The sequence below is a fragment of the Mobula hypostoma genome, chromosome 25 (assembly GCF_963921235.1).
Source record: "Mobula hypostoma chromosome 25, sMobHyp1.1, whole genome shotgun sequence".
Lineage (NCBI taxonomy): Eukaryota > Metazoa > Chordata > Chondrichthyes > Myliobatiformes > Myliobatidae > Mobula > Mobula hypostoma.
The window spans coordinates 15,873,199-15,886,177 of NC_086121.1; the positions used below are offsets into that span (position 1 = coordinate 15,873,199).

Genomic DNA, 12,979 nt, shown 5'->3' on the forward strand with positions numbered 1-12,979 from the left:
GGTGAGAAAAAGAGAAGGGGTGAAAGGGGAACCAGAATAGGGAATGGAAGAGGAGAGAAGGAGGGAGAGAGAATGTTCATGCCATCGGGTTAGCCTCATGGCAGTGGTGGAGGCCACGGACAACCATCTTAGAATGCAAATGGGAAGTTGAATTGAAATGGCTGGCCACCAGCGGAGTGAAGGTGTTGAACGAAGCAATCCCCCGCAACCCCCGGTCTATTGACGTAGAGGAGGCCGCACCAGGAGCACCGGATACATTAGCCAACCCCACACAAAATGCTGGAGGAACTCAGCAGGGCCAAGCAGCACCTATGGAAGAAAGTACAGTCGGCGTTTTGGGCCGAAACCCTTCGGCAGGACTGGAGAAAAAAAAAACTGAGGAGTAGATTTAAAAGGTGTGGGGAGAGAGAAACACTAGATGATAGGTGAAATCTGGAGGGGGGAAGGATGAAGTAAGGAGCTGGAAAGCTGATTGGTAAAAGAGACAGAAGGCCATGGAAGAAAGAAATAGAGGGAAGGAGCACCAGAGGGAGGTGATGGGTGGGCAAGGAGATAAACTGAGAGAGGGAAAGGGGATGGGAAATGGAGAGGGAGGTGGTTTGGGGGTCATTACCGGAAGTTTAAAAATCAATGTTCATGCCATCAGGTTGGAGGCTACCGAAACGGAATATGAGATGTTGTTTCTCCAACTTAAGTGTAGCCTCATCATGACAGTGGAGGAGGCCATGGATAGGCAAATTGGAATGAGAATAGGAAGCGGAATTAAAATGGGTGGCCACTGGAAGATCCTGCTTGCTCTGCCAGATGGAGCGTAGATGCTCGGCAAAGCCGTCTCCCAATCTACGTTGGGTCTCACTGAGGTACAGGAGGCCATACTGGGAGCATCGAACACAGTAAATGACCCCAACAGACTCGCAGGTGAAGTGTCGCCTCACCTGAAAGGACTGTTTAGGGCCCTGGATAGTAGTGAGGGAGGAGGTGTAGGGGCAGGTGTAGCACTTGTTCCACTTACAAGGATAAGTGCCAGGAGGGAGATCAGTGGAGAGGGGCGAATGGACAAAGGAGTCACATAGGGAGCGATCCATGCGGAAAGCAGAAAGTGGGGGGGGCGGTGGAGGAAAGATGTGCTTGGTGGTGGGATCCCATAGGAGGTGGCGGAAGTTTCGGAGAATTATGTGCTGGATGCAGAGGCTGGTGTGGTAGGTGAAGGCAAGAGGAACCCTATCCTTGGTAGGGTGGCGGGAGGATGGGGTAAGAGCAGACGTGTGTGAAATGGAAGAGGTACAGGTGAGGGCAGCATTGATGGTAGAGGAAGGGAAGCCACTTTCTTTGAAAAAGGAGTACATCTCCTTCAGTCTCAGCCCGAAATTTCGACTGTACTTTTTCCCATAGGTGCTGCCTGGCCTGCTGAGTTCCTCTAGCATTGTGAGTGTGTTGCTCGGATTTCCAGCATCTGTACATTTTCTCCTGTTGTTGACAGTAGACGATCCCGACAGTTTGAAGGAGGTGGGAAGAGTCTGTTAATCAGCTGATATCCAGTAACCACCAACGAGCTGCATGAAAGCTGTAATGGTTCCTCTTTGCATAGACTTCATATAACTGCATGTGCATACCATTCCATGACATAGCGACTAATCATGATCTAGGCATCCCATCTGAGTTGCATTTACTCCTCCATTTCTCCCCTCCCAACCCATCACTCCTCTCTCTTTCATTTTCTCCCCTTCTCACCCTGCCTCCACCAGGGTGGCATTAATAAGCCTGTCCCTCATCTCTCCTTGAACAGGCCACAGCCAACCGGAAGCACGTGGAGACTGTGGCTAAAAAGAAGCTCGACTCGTTGTTGAAGGAGTCGAAAATCCGTGATCGGGAAGATCCTGACAGCTTCAGTGTAAACGCCATCCCTCAAGCGGCCAAAGTGTGTCAGAAATTGGACTCAAAGAAGGTATGTGTCCCCCCCGCCCCCGCCACTTCACTGATGATTTAGTGCTGAGGTGCTGAACTAAAAACTGCCGGTCTGTATGATAAAGTTAAACATCAAAATATAAAGATAGCAGGGCAGGTAGTGCAACGCTTTCCAGTGCCCGCAATTACTGATCACGGTTCAATTCCCACCACTGCCAGGAAAGAGTATATACCTTTTCCCCATGACCAGGTGGATTTCCCTGGGTTTCCCCCCACATTCTAAAGACGTAAGAGTAGGGTTAGGGTTAATACATTATGGGCATGCTAATGTTGTTGCTAGAAGCATGGCAACACTTGTGGTCTGCCCCAGCACATCCTTGCACTTTCTTCATTTGCTTATTCTATTTTGTTTTATTTATTGGGATACAGTGTGGAATAGGTCCTTTTTGTCCCTTCGAGCCACGCTGCCCAGCAACCCCCAATTTAACCCTCACCTAATCACAAGAGGGACAGACAATGAACAAAACATAAGCAGCATCTGTGGAGACGGAAGGTTTAAGTCAACATTTCAGGCCGAGGCCCTGTAACAGGATGGATCAAGAGCGCACAATGACTTATTCAAGATCCCCTCCAAAAAGAAGGGGGTCTCTGACAGTGTAGCCCTCTCACAGTACTGCAACAGAGCATCAACTTAACATTTTTGTGCTCGGATTTCGATGGCAGACTTGAGCCCATTTCTATCCAACCCCCAATCCTGAAGCAAGTTTAGTTAAGTTTATTGTCATGTGCACAACTGGGCGCAGATCCTTCTGCACTCTATTGAAGACCAATAGGAGATTCCCCTCGGACCCTGGCAATTGTTTATCCTTCCATTTGCATCAAAAACCAGATTTTTCCATTGTTAATTTTGGGAGCTTGCTATGCACAAATACAATCCGTGGCCTCTTTATTAGGCACACATATGCAGCTGCTCGTTAAATGTATCTAATCAGCCAATCATGTGGCAGCAACTCAATGCATAAAAGCATACAGGCATGGTCAAGAGGTTCAGTTGTTGTTCAGACCAAACATCAGAATGGGAAAAAAAAGTGAACTAAGTGACTACGACCATAGAATGATTGTTGGTGACAGATGGGTAGTTTGAGTATCTCAGAAACTACTGATCTGGAATTTTCACACACAGCAGTCTCGAGAGTTTACAGAGAATGGTATGAAAGCAAAAAAACATTCAGCGAGTAGCAGTTCTGCGGGAGAAAGCCCCTTGTTAATGAGAGCGGTCAGAGGTGAATGGCCAGACTGATTCAAGCTGACAGGAAGGCGACAGTCTCTGAAGTAACCACACGTTACAACAGTGGGGTGCAGAAGAACATCTCTGAACGCACAGCACATTGAACCTTGAAGTGGATGGGCTACAGCAGCAGAAGACCACGAACATACAGGAATACACTCAGAGGCCACTTCATTAGGTACCTCCTGTATCTGATAAAGTGGCCACTGAATGTAGACTCTTATTTTTATAAGAATGATTATACTTCAAAAAACAACATTAGTTGTAAAGTGCTTAGTAGTGGGTGAGACCCTGAAGCCATGAAAGGTGCCACAGTCCTTCATTCTTTCTCTCATGTGATATTCCTACGGATAAGGCAGGCCTATCCTCCCTTTGGAACGCTAAATCTAGCTTCTTCACACCCGACAGAGTCACTTACATTTAATGTTTTGATCATCTTTCCATCTGTCACAGTCTAGCTGCACACATTGACAGTCTCACTCCAGATGGCAACCCTTGTTATTAGATGCAAAGCAACCCCAAGGAAAGGGCCAAACGTCGATACAGAAGCTGCCCTTTGCACTTACCCTTTGCCTGCTCCCATGAGTGTGGTACTTCAGTCACATCCTTAAAAGGGACAGGTCCCATTAACTGTGAAACACTCCGGTTTCGAAAGTCTAGGGAAGACAATCTCCGACCCCACCAAAACATGGGAGATTGGAGTGGGAGCCCACTAAATCCCCCGTTAGTGTGGACGCTGCGTGATTCATCACCGTTACAAATAAGTACTCTGAAATAGCGGACAGTAGACCGCATACAATTAAACGATTTAGCTTTATAATTCTTAATTTGACTAAAGAGTTGGTAAAGAAAAAGCGAAAAAAGAAAAGGGCCCATTTTAATGAAACAGCCTAAAGTGCACAAGTTGGAGCTCACGGTTTCCCCTTCGCTGATCCTCCTTTGATCACCCCAAGCTTTATCAAGTCATGGCCCCGCTCCAGGTCAAGTCCTACAATTTTTTCTCCCTGGCATCTTCTCTCCTTATTTCCCACCGAACTAAAAAGCAAACCCAGCTGACACCAGTGTCAGGCACACAATACAAAAACACACTCCCTTCATTGGACGGTTCACAATCCAAAGCACCCGTTAGCTCTAACCATAACCCAAACACTGCTTCTACAGAAAGACCATTACGTAGGCAGTGGAAACTTGCCCAGGGTGTTACAACTGCCTTTCAGTGGTGGGACAGGCCACAAACGCAGCATCAGGACTGACCAAAGCAATGCCACAAATCTGTTGGATTTACTTAATATTGTGTTCTTCGGGCAACACTCAGTCTTTGTTGCCATACAACAGAACATCAACGTTCAAAGTAAATGATTATCAAAGTACATATATGTCATCATACACTAAGCTGAGATTCATTTTCTTGCGGGCATCTCAGTAAATACAAAGAAAAATAATAGAGTCAATGAAAAACCGCACGTGACGGAGGCGGGCAAACAGCCAATGTACAAACAAACTGTGCAAATACAGAAAGGAGAGAAAGAAAAATTAATAATTATAATAATAAATAAATAAGCAATAAATACTGAGAACACAAGTTGTAGAGTCCTTAAAAGTGGGTACATAGGCTGTGGAATCAGATCAGAGTTGGGGTGATTGAAGTTATCCCCCCTGTTTCAAGAGCCTAATTGTTGAGGGAGAATAACTGTCCTGAGCCTGGTGGTGTAGGACTCGAGGCTCCTGTACCTCTGTCCTGATGGTAACAGCGAGAAGAGAGTGTGGTACATAGAACAGTACAGCACAGTACTCTTCAGCCAACTATATTGTGCCAACACTTTAACCTCCTTCACTACCAATCCAACCCTCCCCTCCCACACTGCCCTCTATTTCCCCTTCTTCTATGTGCTCAACTAAAAGTCTCTTAAATCCCCGTAACGTACCTGCCCTTACGCACCTCTGTTTCCGCACCTACCACTCTCAATTAAAAAACTTACCTCTGTACTTTCCTCCCAATGCCTCAAATTTCTGCTCCTTTGTTTTAGCCACTTCCAACCTAGGAAAAAAGTCATAGTCATAGTCATACTTTATTGATCCCGGGGGAAATTGGTTTTCATTACAGTTGCACCATAAATAATTATAGTAATAAAATCATAAATAATTAAATAGTAATATGTAAATTATGCCAGGAAGTAAGTCCGGGACCAGCCTATTGGCTCAGGGTGTCTGACCCTCCAAGGGAGGAGTTGTAAAGTTTGATGGCCACAGGCAGGAATGACTTCCTATGACGCTCTGTGTTGCATCTCGATGGAATGAGTCTCTGGCTGAATGTACTCCTGTGCCCACCCAGTACATTATGTAGTGGATGGGAGACATTGTCCAAGATGGCATGCAACTTGGACAGCATCCTCTTTTCAGACACCACCGTCAGAGAGTCCAGTTCCATCCCCACAACATCACTGGCCTTATGAATGAGTTTGTTGATTCTGTTGGTGTCTGCTACCCTTAGCCTGCTGCCCCAGCACACAACAGTAAACATGATCGCACTGGCCACCACAGACTCGTAGAACATCCTCAGCATCGTCCAGCAGATGTTAAAGGACCTCAGTCTCCTCAGGAAATAGAGACGGCTCTGACCCTTCTTGTAGACAGCCTCAGTGTTCTTTGACCAGTCCAGTTTATTGTCAATTTGTATCCCCAGGTATTTGTAATCCTCCACCATGTCCACACTGACCCCCTGGATGGAAACAGGGGTCACCGGTACCTTAGCTCTCCTCAGGTCTACCACCAGCTCCTTAGTCTTTTTCACATTAAGCTGCAGGTAATTCTGCTCACACCATGTGACAAAGTTTCCTACCGTAGCCCTGTACTCAGCCTCATCTCCCTTGCTGATGCATTCAACTATGGCAGAGTCATCAGAAAACTTCTGAAGATGACAAGACTCTATGCAGTAGTTGAAGTCCGAGATGTAAATGGTGAAGAGAAAGGGTGAAGAGAAAGGGAGACAAGACAGTCCCCTGTGGAGCCCCAGTGCTGCTGATCACTCTGTCGGACACACAGTGTTGCAAGCACACGTACTGTGGTCTGCCAGTCAGGTAATCAAGAATCCATGACACCAGGAAGGCATCCACCTGCATCGCTGTCAGCTTCTCCCCCAGCAGAGCAGGGTGGATGGTGTTGAACACACTGGAGAAGTCAAAAAACATGACCCTCATAGTGCTCGCTTGCTTGTCCAGGTGGGCATAGACACGGTTCAGCAGGTAGACAATGACATCCTCAACTCCTAGTCGGGGCTGGTAGGCGAACTGGAGGAGATCTAAGTGTGGCCTAACCATAGGCCGGAGCAGCTCCAGAACAAGTCTTTGGCTATCCACTCAATCTATGCCTCTTATCATCTCATACACCTCCATCAAGTCAGCTCTCATCCTCCTTTCCTCCAGAGTAAAGCCCTAGCTTGCTCAACCTATCCTAATAAGACCTGCCCTCTAATCCAGGCATCATCCTGGTAAAACCTCCTCTTCACCCTCTCTGAACCTTCCATATCCTTCTTATAACATGGTGACCAGAACTTGAATATTTTCTTGTATATATCTATTTCCTTTTCATGTGAAAAAATCCAGTAATGCCCACCAAAGGACCTCCCAGAAAGGTTTTATTGCTTGAATCCTGCCCTTTATGGGTGCCTAATGAAGCTTTGGTTTCCTTGGGTTCAGTCACTAATAACTACAGGGCCACCCAGAAGTAGAGAACAGGCATTTACAAGCACTGTGGAGCTTTGTTGAAAGGATAAGATTTTCAATTACAATTCAAATAATATGTTTTATTAAAACTGAAATGAGTTTTTTAACACAGAGCCATTCTAGTTACTCTATTCTGTTTAGCTTCGTGCTCAGTGTAATTAAATTGCTGGAGCAGTGCTTTAGTGTACTGACATAGAATGATATTTCCCACCTGACTGATGGTTAATGAATGAGTGCTGGTTGAGTTTTGCTGCCCACACTTGGCCTAGGGACTGCTATATTATAATTCCAGTACAGGCAGTGGTTGCTGTTAGACAGTTTACAGGGGGAGCATCTAGTCAAAGGTACCTTTTCTCTGGAAGTTTTTTCCTGTAACCGCCTGCCTTAATCCCCCTTGCCCAATCTAACAGCTAATTTTCCTTGGAGCCCTGGAGAAGGGTCTTGGCCTGAAACATCAACAGTTTATTCATTTCCATAGATGCTGCATGACCTGCTGAGTTCCTCCAGCATTATGTGTGTGTGTGTGTGTGTGTGTGTGTGTGTGTTGCTTTGGATTTCCAGCATCTGCAGATTTTTTTCTGTTTATAATTTTCCTCTCTGCGCCCATATTTTTATTACTGATAAACAAAATAATTCAAGGAATTTGCGTTTTTTTTAAATGGGTCAGTATCTAATCTCCTGGGTTTTTTGGGCTGCAGTGACTAATCTTTAGTTCGGAATGATCCTGGTGGTTGGAAGACCTGGACATTTGTTCAGAATTCTACTTCTCCCACTGATCTGGGATCCCAGAGGTGACCTGTGGCTGGAGCACCGACACACAGATACTTCCCACCTGAATGAGTGATGGCTGAGTTTAGCTGCTCACGGTCTTTTGCATAGCTCTGAGAAGCTGCAAGATGCCAGTTCCTCTGTAGGTAAAGGGGCCAGTCCTAGCCAAAGCTCTCTCTCGGAATAGAAGAGATCCATGTGGAATCTGTAAGCAGGATTTGAGCCCAGCTCGTGTGTCCATACCAGTTGAAGTTGACCTGACCAGCCTCGTGCCAGGATTCCAATCATGGTCTGTGGTCCTGCAACAGATCCAAGACTCTAATTGTGCCAATGGTTCTGCTTCCACCATCCCATCAGCTAACAAGTTCAGTTTTAGAGCCAAAACTGTTGGAGATGTTGTCTTTCTAATGTCCTGTATCATCTCAGCCTGCTCCTCATCTAAGAAGAGGTGTGCTGGCATTGGAGAGGGTTCAGAGGAGGTTCACAAAGATGATTCCGGGAATGAAAGGGTTATCATACGAGGAACATTTCCTGGGTTTGTACTCACTGGAATTCAGAAGGATGAGGGGATCTCATTGAAACCTTTCGAATGTTGAAAGGCCCAGACAGAATGGATGTGGTGGGAGATTCTAACACAAGAGGGTACAGCCTCAGTATAGAGGGGCATCCATTTAAAACAGAGATGCAGCGAAATTTCTTCAGCCAGAGGGTGGTGAATTTGTGGGATTTGTTACCAGAGGCAGCTGTGGAGGCCAGATCATTGGCTGTATTTAAGGCAGAGCTTGATAGGTCCTTGATTGGACATAGCATCTCAGGTTTTGGGGCGAGGCCAGGGATGTGGGGCTGAGGAGGGGATAAAAAAGATCAGACATGATTGAATGGTGGATCAGACACAACGGGCCAAATGGCCTAATTCTGCTCCTATGTCTTAAAGCCTTACGGTCTAAAGAGGAATGAACTCTCGTTCTTGGTCATAGCAAGTCAGCTCAATTCCTCACTTTGCCATCCAATGAGTGATTAGCGTGGCTCATCACTGCCATTACTAACAGGGATTAGCTGCGGTCATTGTAACAAGATGGCCAGTGGTGTAACGGCACCAGCACCAGACTTCGAGGTGAGAGGTTCTGGTCGGAGTGGGAAAACAACAATTGTGACAAGAGACCATTCTCCCTATAAACCCATTCCACTATTCAATTCAGTCTATCAACCCTACTTTGTCTCTATATCCTTTCCTGCTTTTGACTAAGATCTATTGATTATTAACTAAGCTGGCATCCACTGCACCTACATCAACTTGTCACATGATCTTTCTTTCCTCTCCAACAGCATAAACGAAGCTCCAGCTCCGTGTCGACAGTGGAGAAGTCAATGGTAGGCTGATTGTTCTCTGAAGTGTCATCACTGTCAATTGGGATGGTATGCCCGATGCTGGGAATACATAGAATGAAGCCAAGGGAACGGCTATTTTGCCCAACTAGTCTGTGCTGATGTTTGTATATTGCATGATCCTCCCCATTCCATTTGCCTACACTCAGCTTTTCGGCATACCAACCTGTATACCTTTTCCATTAATAATCAGGAATGCTTGAGATTTTGGTTTGATTAGACTGACAGAATTCCCATTTTTCAGATTGTTTGTATGTGTAGTGTCATACGACATAGGCGATCATGGCCTTTCCATCACTATGATTGATCTTGGTAAATTATTCTACCATGTAGTTTGTCATTGCCTCCTTCAGGGCAGTGTCTTTACAAGACAGGTGACCCCAGCCATTATCAATACTCACCAGAGATTGTCTGTCTGGCATCAGTGGTCGCATAACCAGGACTTGTGATATGCACCAGCTGTTCATACGACCATCCAACGCCTTCTCTCATGGCTTCTGATCGGGGGACTAAGTGGGTGCTACACCTTGCCCAAGGGTGACCTACAGGCTAACAGAGTGAAGGAAAGCCTTACACCTCCTTTGGTAGAGACGTATCTCCAACCTGCCAACCTATTTTTGGATGTTATTCCTATTAATAACCCAGTACATTTATAATTTAGGGCAGCACACACAAAATGCTGGAGGTTCCGCTGATATTTATAATTCATTTTTTTAAAGTTACACAGCATTGTAGTAACTTTTTCCATTGAACCTTGCAAGTTTAAAAGGTTCACAGGAACCAGAACCCCTGTGAGCTTCAGGGGAGGTGAGAACTGTGACCGCGGTGAGTTTCAGAGGCAGGTAGGAACCAGGACTGATGAGTTTCAGAGGTGTGGGAACTGAGACCATGGTGAGTTTCAGGGATGTGGGAATGGGGACCCCAGTGACTTTCAGGAGTGTAGGAATGGGGACCCCAGTGAGTTTCAGTGGTGTGGGAATGGGGACCCCGGGGTGTTTCAGTGATGTGGGAATGGGGACCCCGGGGAGTTTCAGGGGTGTGGGAAGTGGGACCCCAGTGAGTTTCAGGGGTGTGGGAATGGGTACCCCAGTGAGTTTCAGGGGTGTGAGAACTGAGACCATGGTGATTTTCAGGGGTGTGGGAACTGGGAATGATGTGTTTCAGGGGTGTGGGAATGGGGACCCCAGTGAGTTTCAGGGGTGTGGGAATAAGGACCCAGGTGACTTTCAGGGGATGGTGGGAAGTGGGACTCTGGTGAGTTTCAGGGATGTGGGAACAGGGACCCCAGGGAGTTTCAAGGGTGGTGGGAACTAGGGACCCCGGTGACATTCAGGCATGTAGGAACTGGAAAAATGGTAAGTTTCAGGGGTGTGGGAACTGGGACCCCAGTGATTTTCTGGAGTGTGGGAGCTGGGAACAACGTGAGTTTCAGGGGGCTGGGAACTGGGTACACGGTGATTTTCAGTGGGGGTAGGAACCAGGACTCTGGTGAGTTTCAGGGAGAGTGGGAACCGGGACCCTGGTGACTTTCAGTGGATGGTGGGATCTAGGATCACAGTGAGTTTCAAGCATGTAGGATCTGGGATCTAGGTGTGTTTCAGGAGTGTGGGATCTGGGACCTAGGTGTGTTTCGGTGGGGTGAGAACTGGGATCTAGGTGTGTTTCAGGGGTGTGGGAACTGAGAATGGTGTGTTTCAGGAGTGTGGGGACTGGGATCACAGTGAGTTTCAGGGGGTTGGGAACTGGGTACACGGTGATTTTCAGTGGGGGTAGGAACCAGGACTCTGGTGAGTTTCAGGGAGAGTGGGAACTGGGACCCTGGTGAGATTCAAGGGACTGTGGCAAACATCAGCGGGTGAGCCTGATGCCGACTCTATTAAAAAATAAAGTGGATCAGCTTGAGGCACAGTTGGAAATTGGCAAGTATGATGTTGTGGGAATAACAGAGGCATGGCTTCAAGTGGACAGGGATATACGTCCTATCGAAAGGACAGACTGATGGGCAGAGGGAGTGGGGTGGCTCTGTTGGTGAGGAATGATATTCAGTCCCTTGCGAGGGGGGACATAAAATCAGGAGACGTAGAGTTAGTATAGATAGAACTGAGAAATTCTAAGGGTAGAAAGACCCTTTCTACAGGGAGTTATCTACAGGTCCCCAAACCGTAGTCTGGATGTAGGGTGTAAGTTGAATCAAGAGTTAAAATTGGTATGTCGCAAAGGTAATGCTACAGTTGTTATGGGGGATTTCAACATGCAGGTAGACTGGAAGAATCAGGTTGGTACTGGACCCCAAGAAAGGGAGTTTGTGGAGTCCCTCCGAGATGGATTCTTAGAACAGCTTGTACTGGAGCCTACCAGAGAGAAGGCAATTCTAGATTTAGTGTTGTGCAATGAACCGGATTTGATCTACAAATTGAGAGGGAGAAGGGAAAATCGGAAGTGTCAGTATTACAGTTGAACAAAGGGAACTATGGAGCTATGGGGGAGGAGCTGGCCAAAGTTCAATGGAACGATACCCTAGCAGGGATGACAGTGGAACAACAATGGCAGGTACTTCTGGGAATAATGCAGAAGGTGCAGGATCAGTTCATTCCAAACAGGAAGAAAAATCCTAAGGGGAGTAAGGGGAGGCCGTGGCTGACAAGGGAAGTAAAGGACAGTATAAAAATAAAAGAGAAGTATAACATAGCAAAGATGAGTAGGAAGCCGGAGGATTGGGAAACTTTTAAAGTGCAACAGAAGATAACTAAAAAGGCAATACGCGAAGAAAAAATGAGGTATGAAGGTAAACTAGCCAAGAATATAAAGAAGGATAGTAAAAGCTTCTTTAGGTATGTGAAAAGGAAAAAAATAGTTAAGACCAAAATTGGGCCCTTGAAGACAGAAACGGGTGAATTTATTATGGGGAACAAGGAAATGGCAGACGAGTTGAACAGGTACTTTGGATCTGTCTTCACTAGGGAAGACACAAACAATCTCCCAGATATAATAGTGGCCAAAGGACCTAGGGTAATGGATGAACTGAAGAAAATTTATATTAGGCAGGAAATGGTGTTGGATAGACTGTTGGGTCTGAAGGCTGATAAGTCCCCGGGACCTGATGGTCTGCATCCCAGGGTACTTAAGAAGGTGGCTTTAGAAATCATGAACGCATTGGTAATCATTTTCCAATGTTCTATAGATTCAGGATCAGTTCCTGTGGATTGGAGGGCGGCTAATGTTGTCCCACTTTTCAAGAAAGGAGGAAGAAAGAAAACAGGGAATTATAGACCGGTTAGCCTGACGTCAGTGGTGGGAAAGATGCTGGAGTCAATTATAAAGGATGAAATTACGACACATTTGGATAGCAGTAACAGGATAGGTCCGAGTCAGCATGGATTTACAAAAGGGAAATTGTGCTTGACTAATCTTCTGGAATTTTTTGAGGATGTAACGATGAAAACGGACAAGGGAGAGCCAGTGGATGTAGTGTACCTGGGCTTTCAGAAAGCCTTTGATAAAGTCCCACATAGAAGATTAGTGGGCAAAATTAGGGCACATAGTATTGGGGGCAGAGTACTGACATGGATTGAAAATTGGCTGGCTGACAGGAAACAAAGAGTAGCAATTAACGAGTCCCTTTCAGAATGGCAGGCGGTGACCAGTGGGGTACCGCAGGGTTCAGTTCTGGGACCGCAGCTGTTTACAATATACATTAATGATTTCGATGAAGGGATTAAAAGTAACATTAGCAAATTTACAGATGACACAAAGCTGGGTGGCAGTGTGAAATGTGAGGAGGATGTTATGAGAACGCAGGGTGACTTGGACAGGCTGGGTGAGTGGGCAGATGCAGTTTAATGTGGATAAATATGAGGTTATCCACTTTGGTGGTAAGAACAGGAAGGCAGATTATTATCTAAATGGAGTC

At 46.2% G+C, this 12,979-nt stretch overlaps 1 protein-coding gene across 1 annotated transcript in view; it reads left to right on the forward strand.

Annotated features, from left to right (window-relative positions):
• Nucleotides 1–12,979, forward strand: part of plch2a (phospholipase C, eta 2a) — a 177,554-nt gene that overhangs the window by 95,894 nt on the left and 68,681 nt on the right. The window contains exons 11-12 of the mRNA XM_063033234.1: nucleotides 1,787–1,945; nucleotides 9,010–9,054. Coding sequence (XP_062889304.1) covers nucleotides 1,787–1,945; nucleotides 9,010–9,054 — 204 coding nt within the window. The remainder of the gene's footprint in view (nucleotides 1–1,786; nucleotides 1,946–9,009; nucleotides 9,055–12,979) is intronic.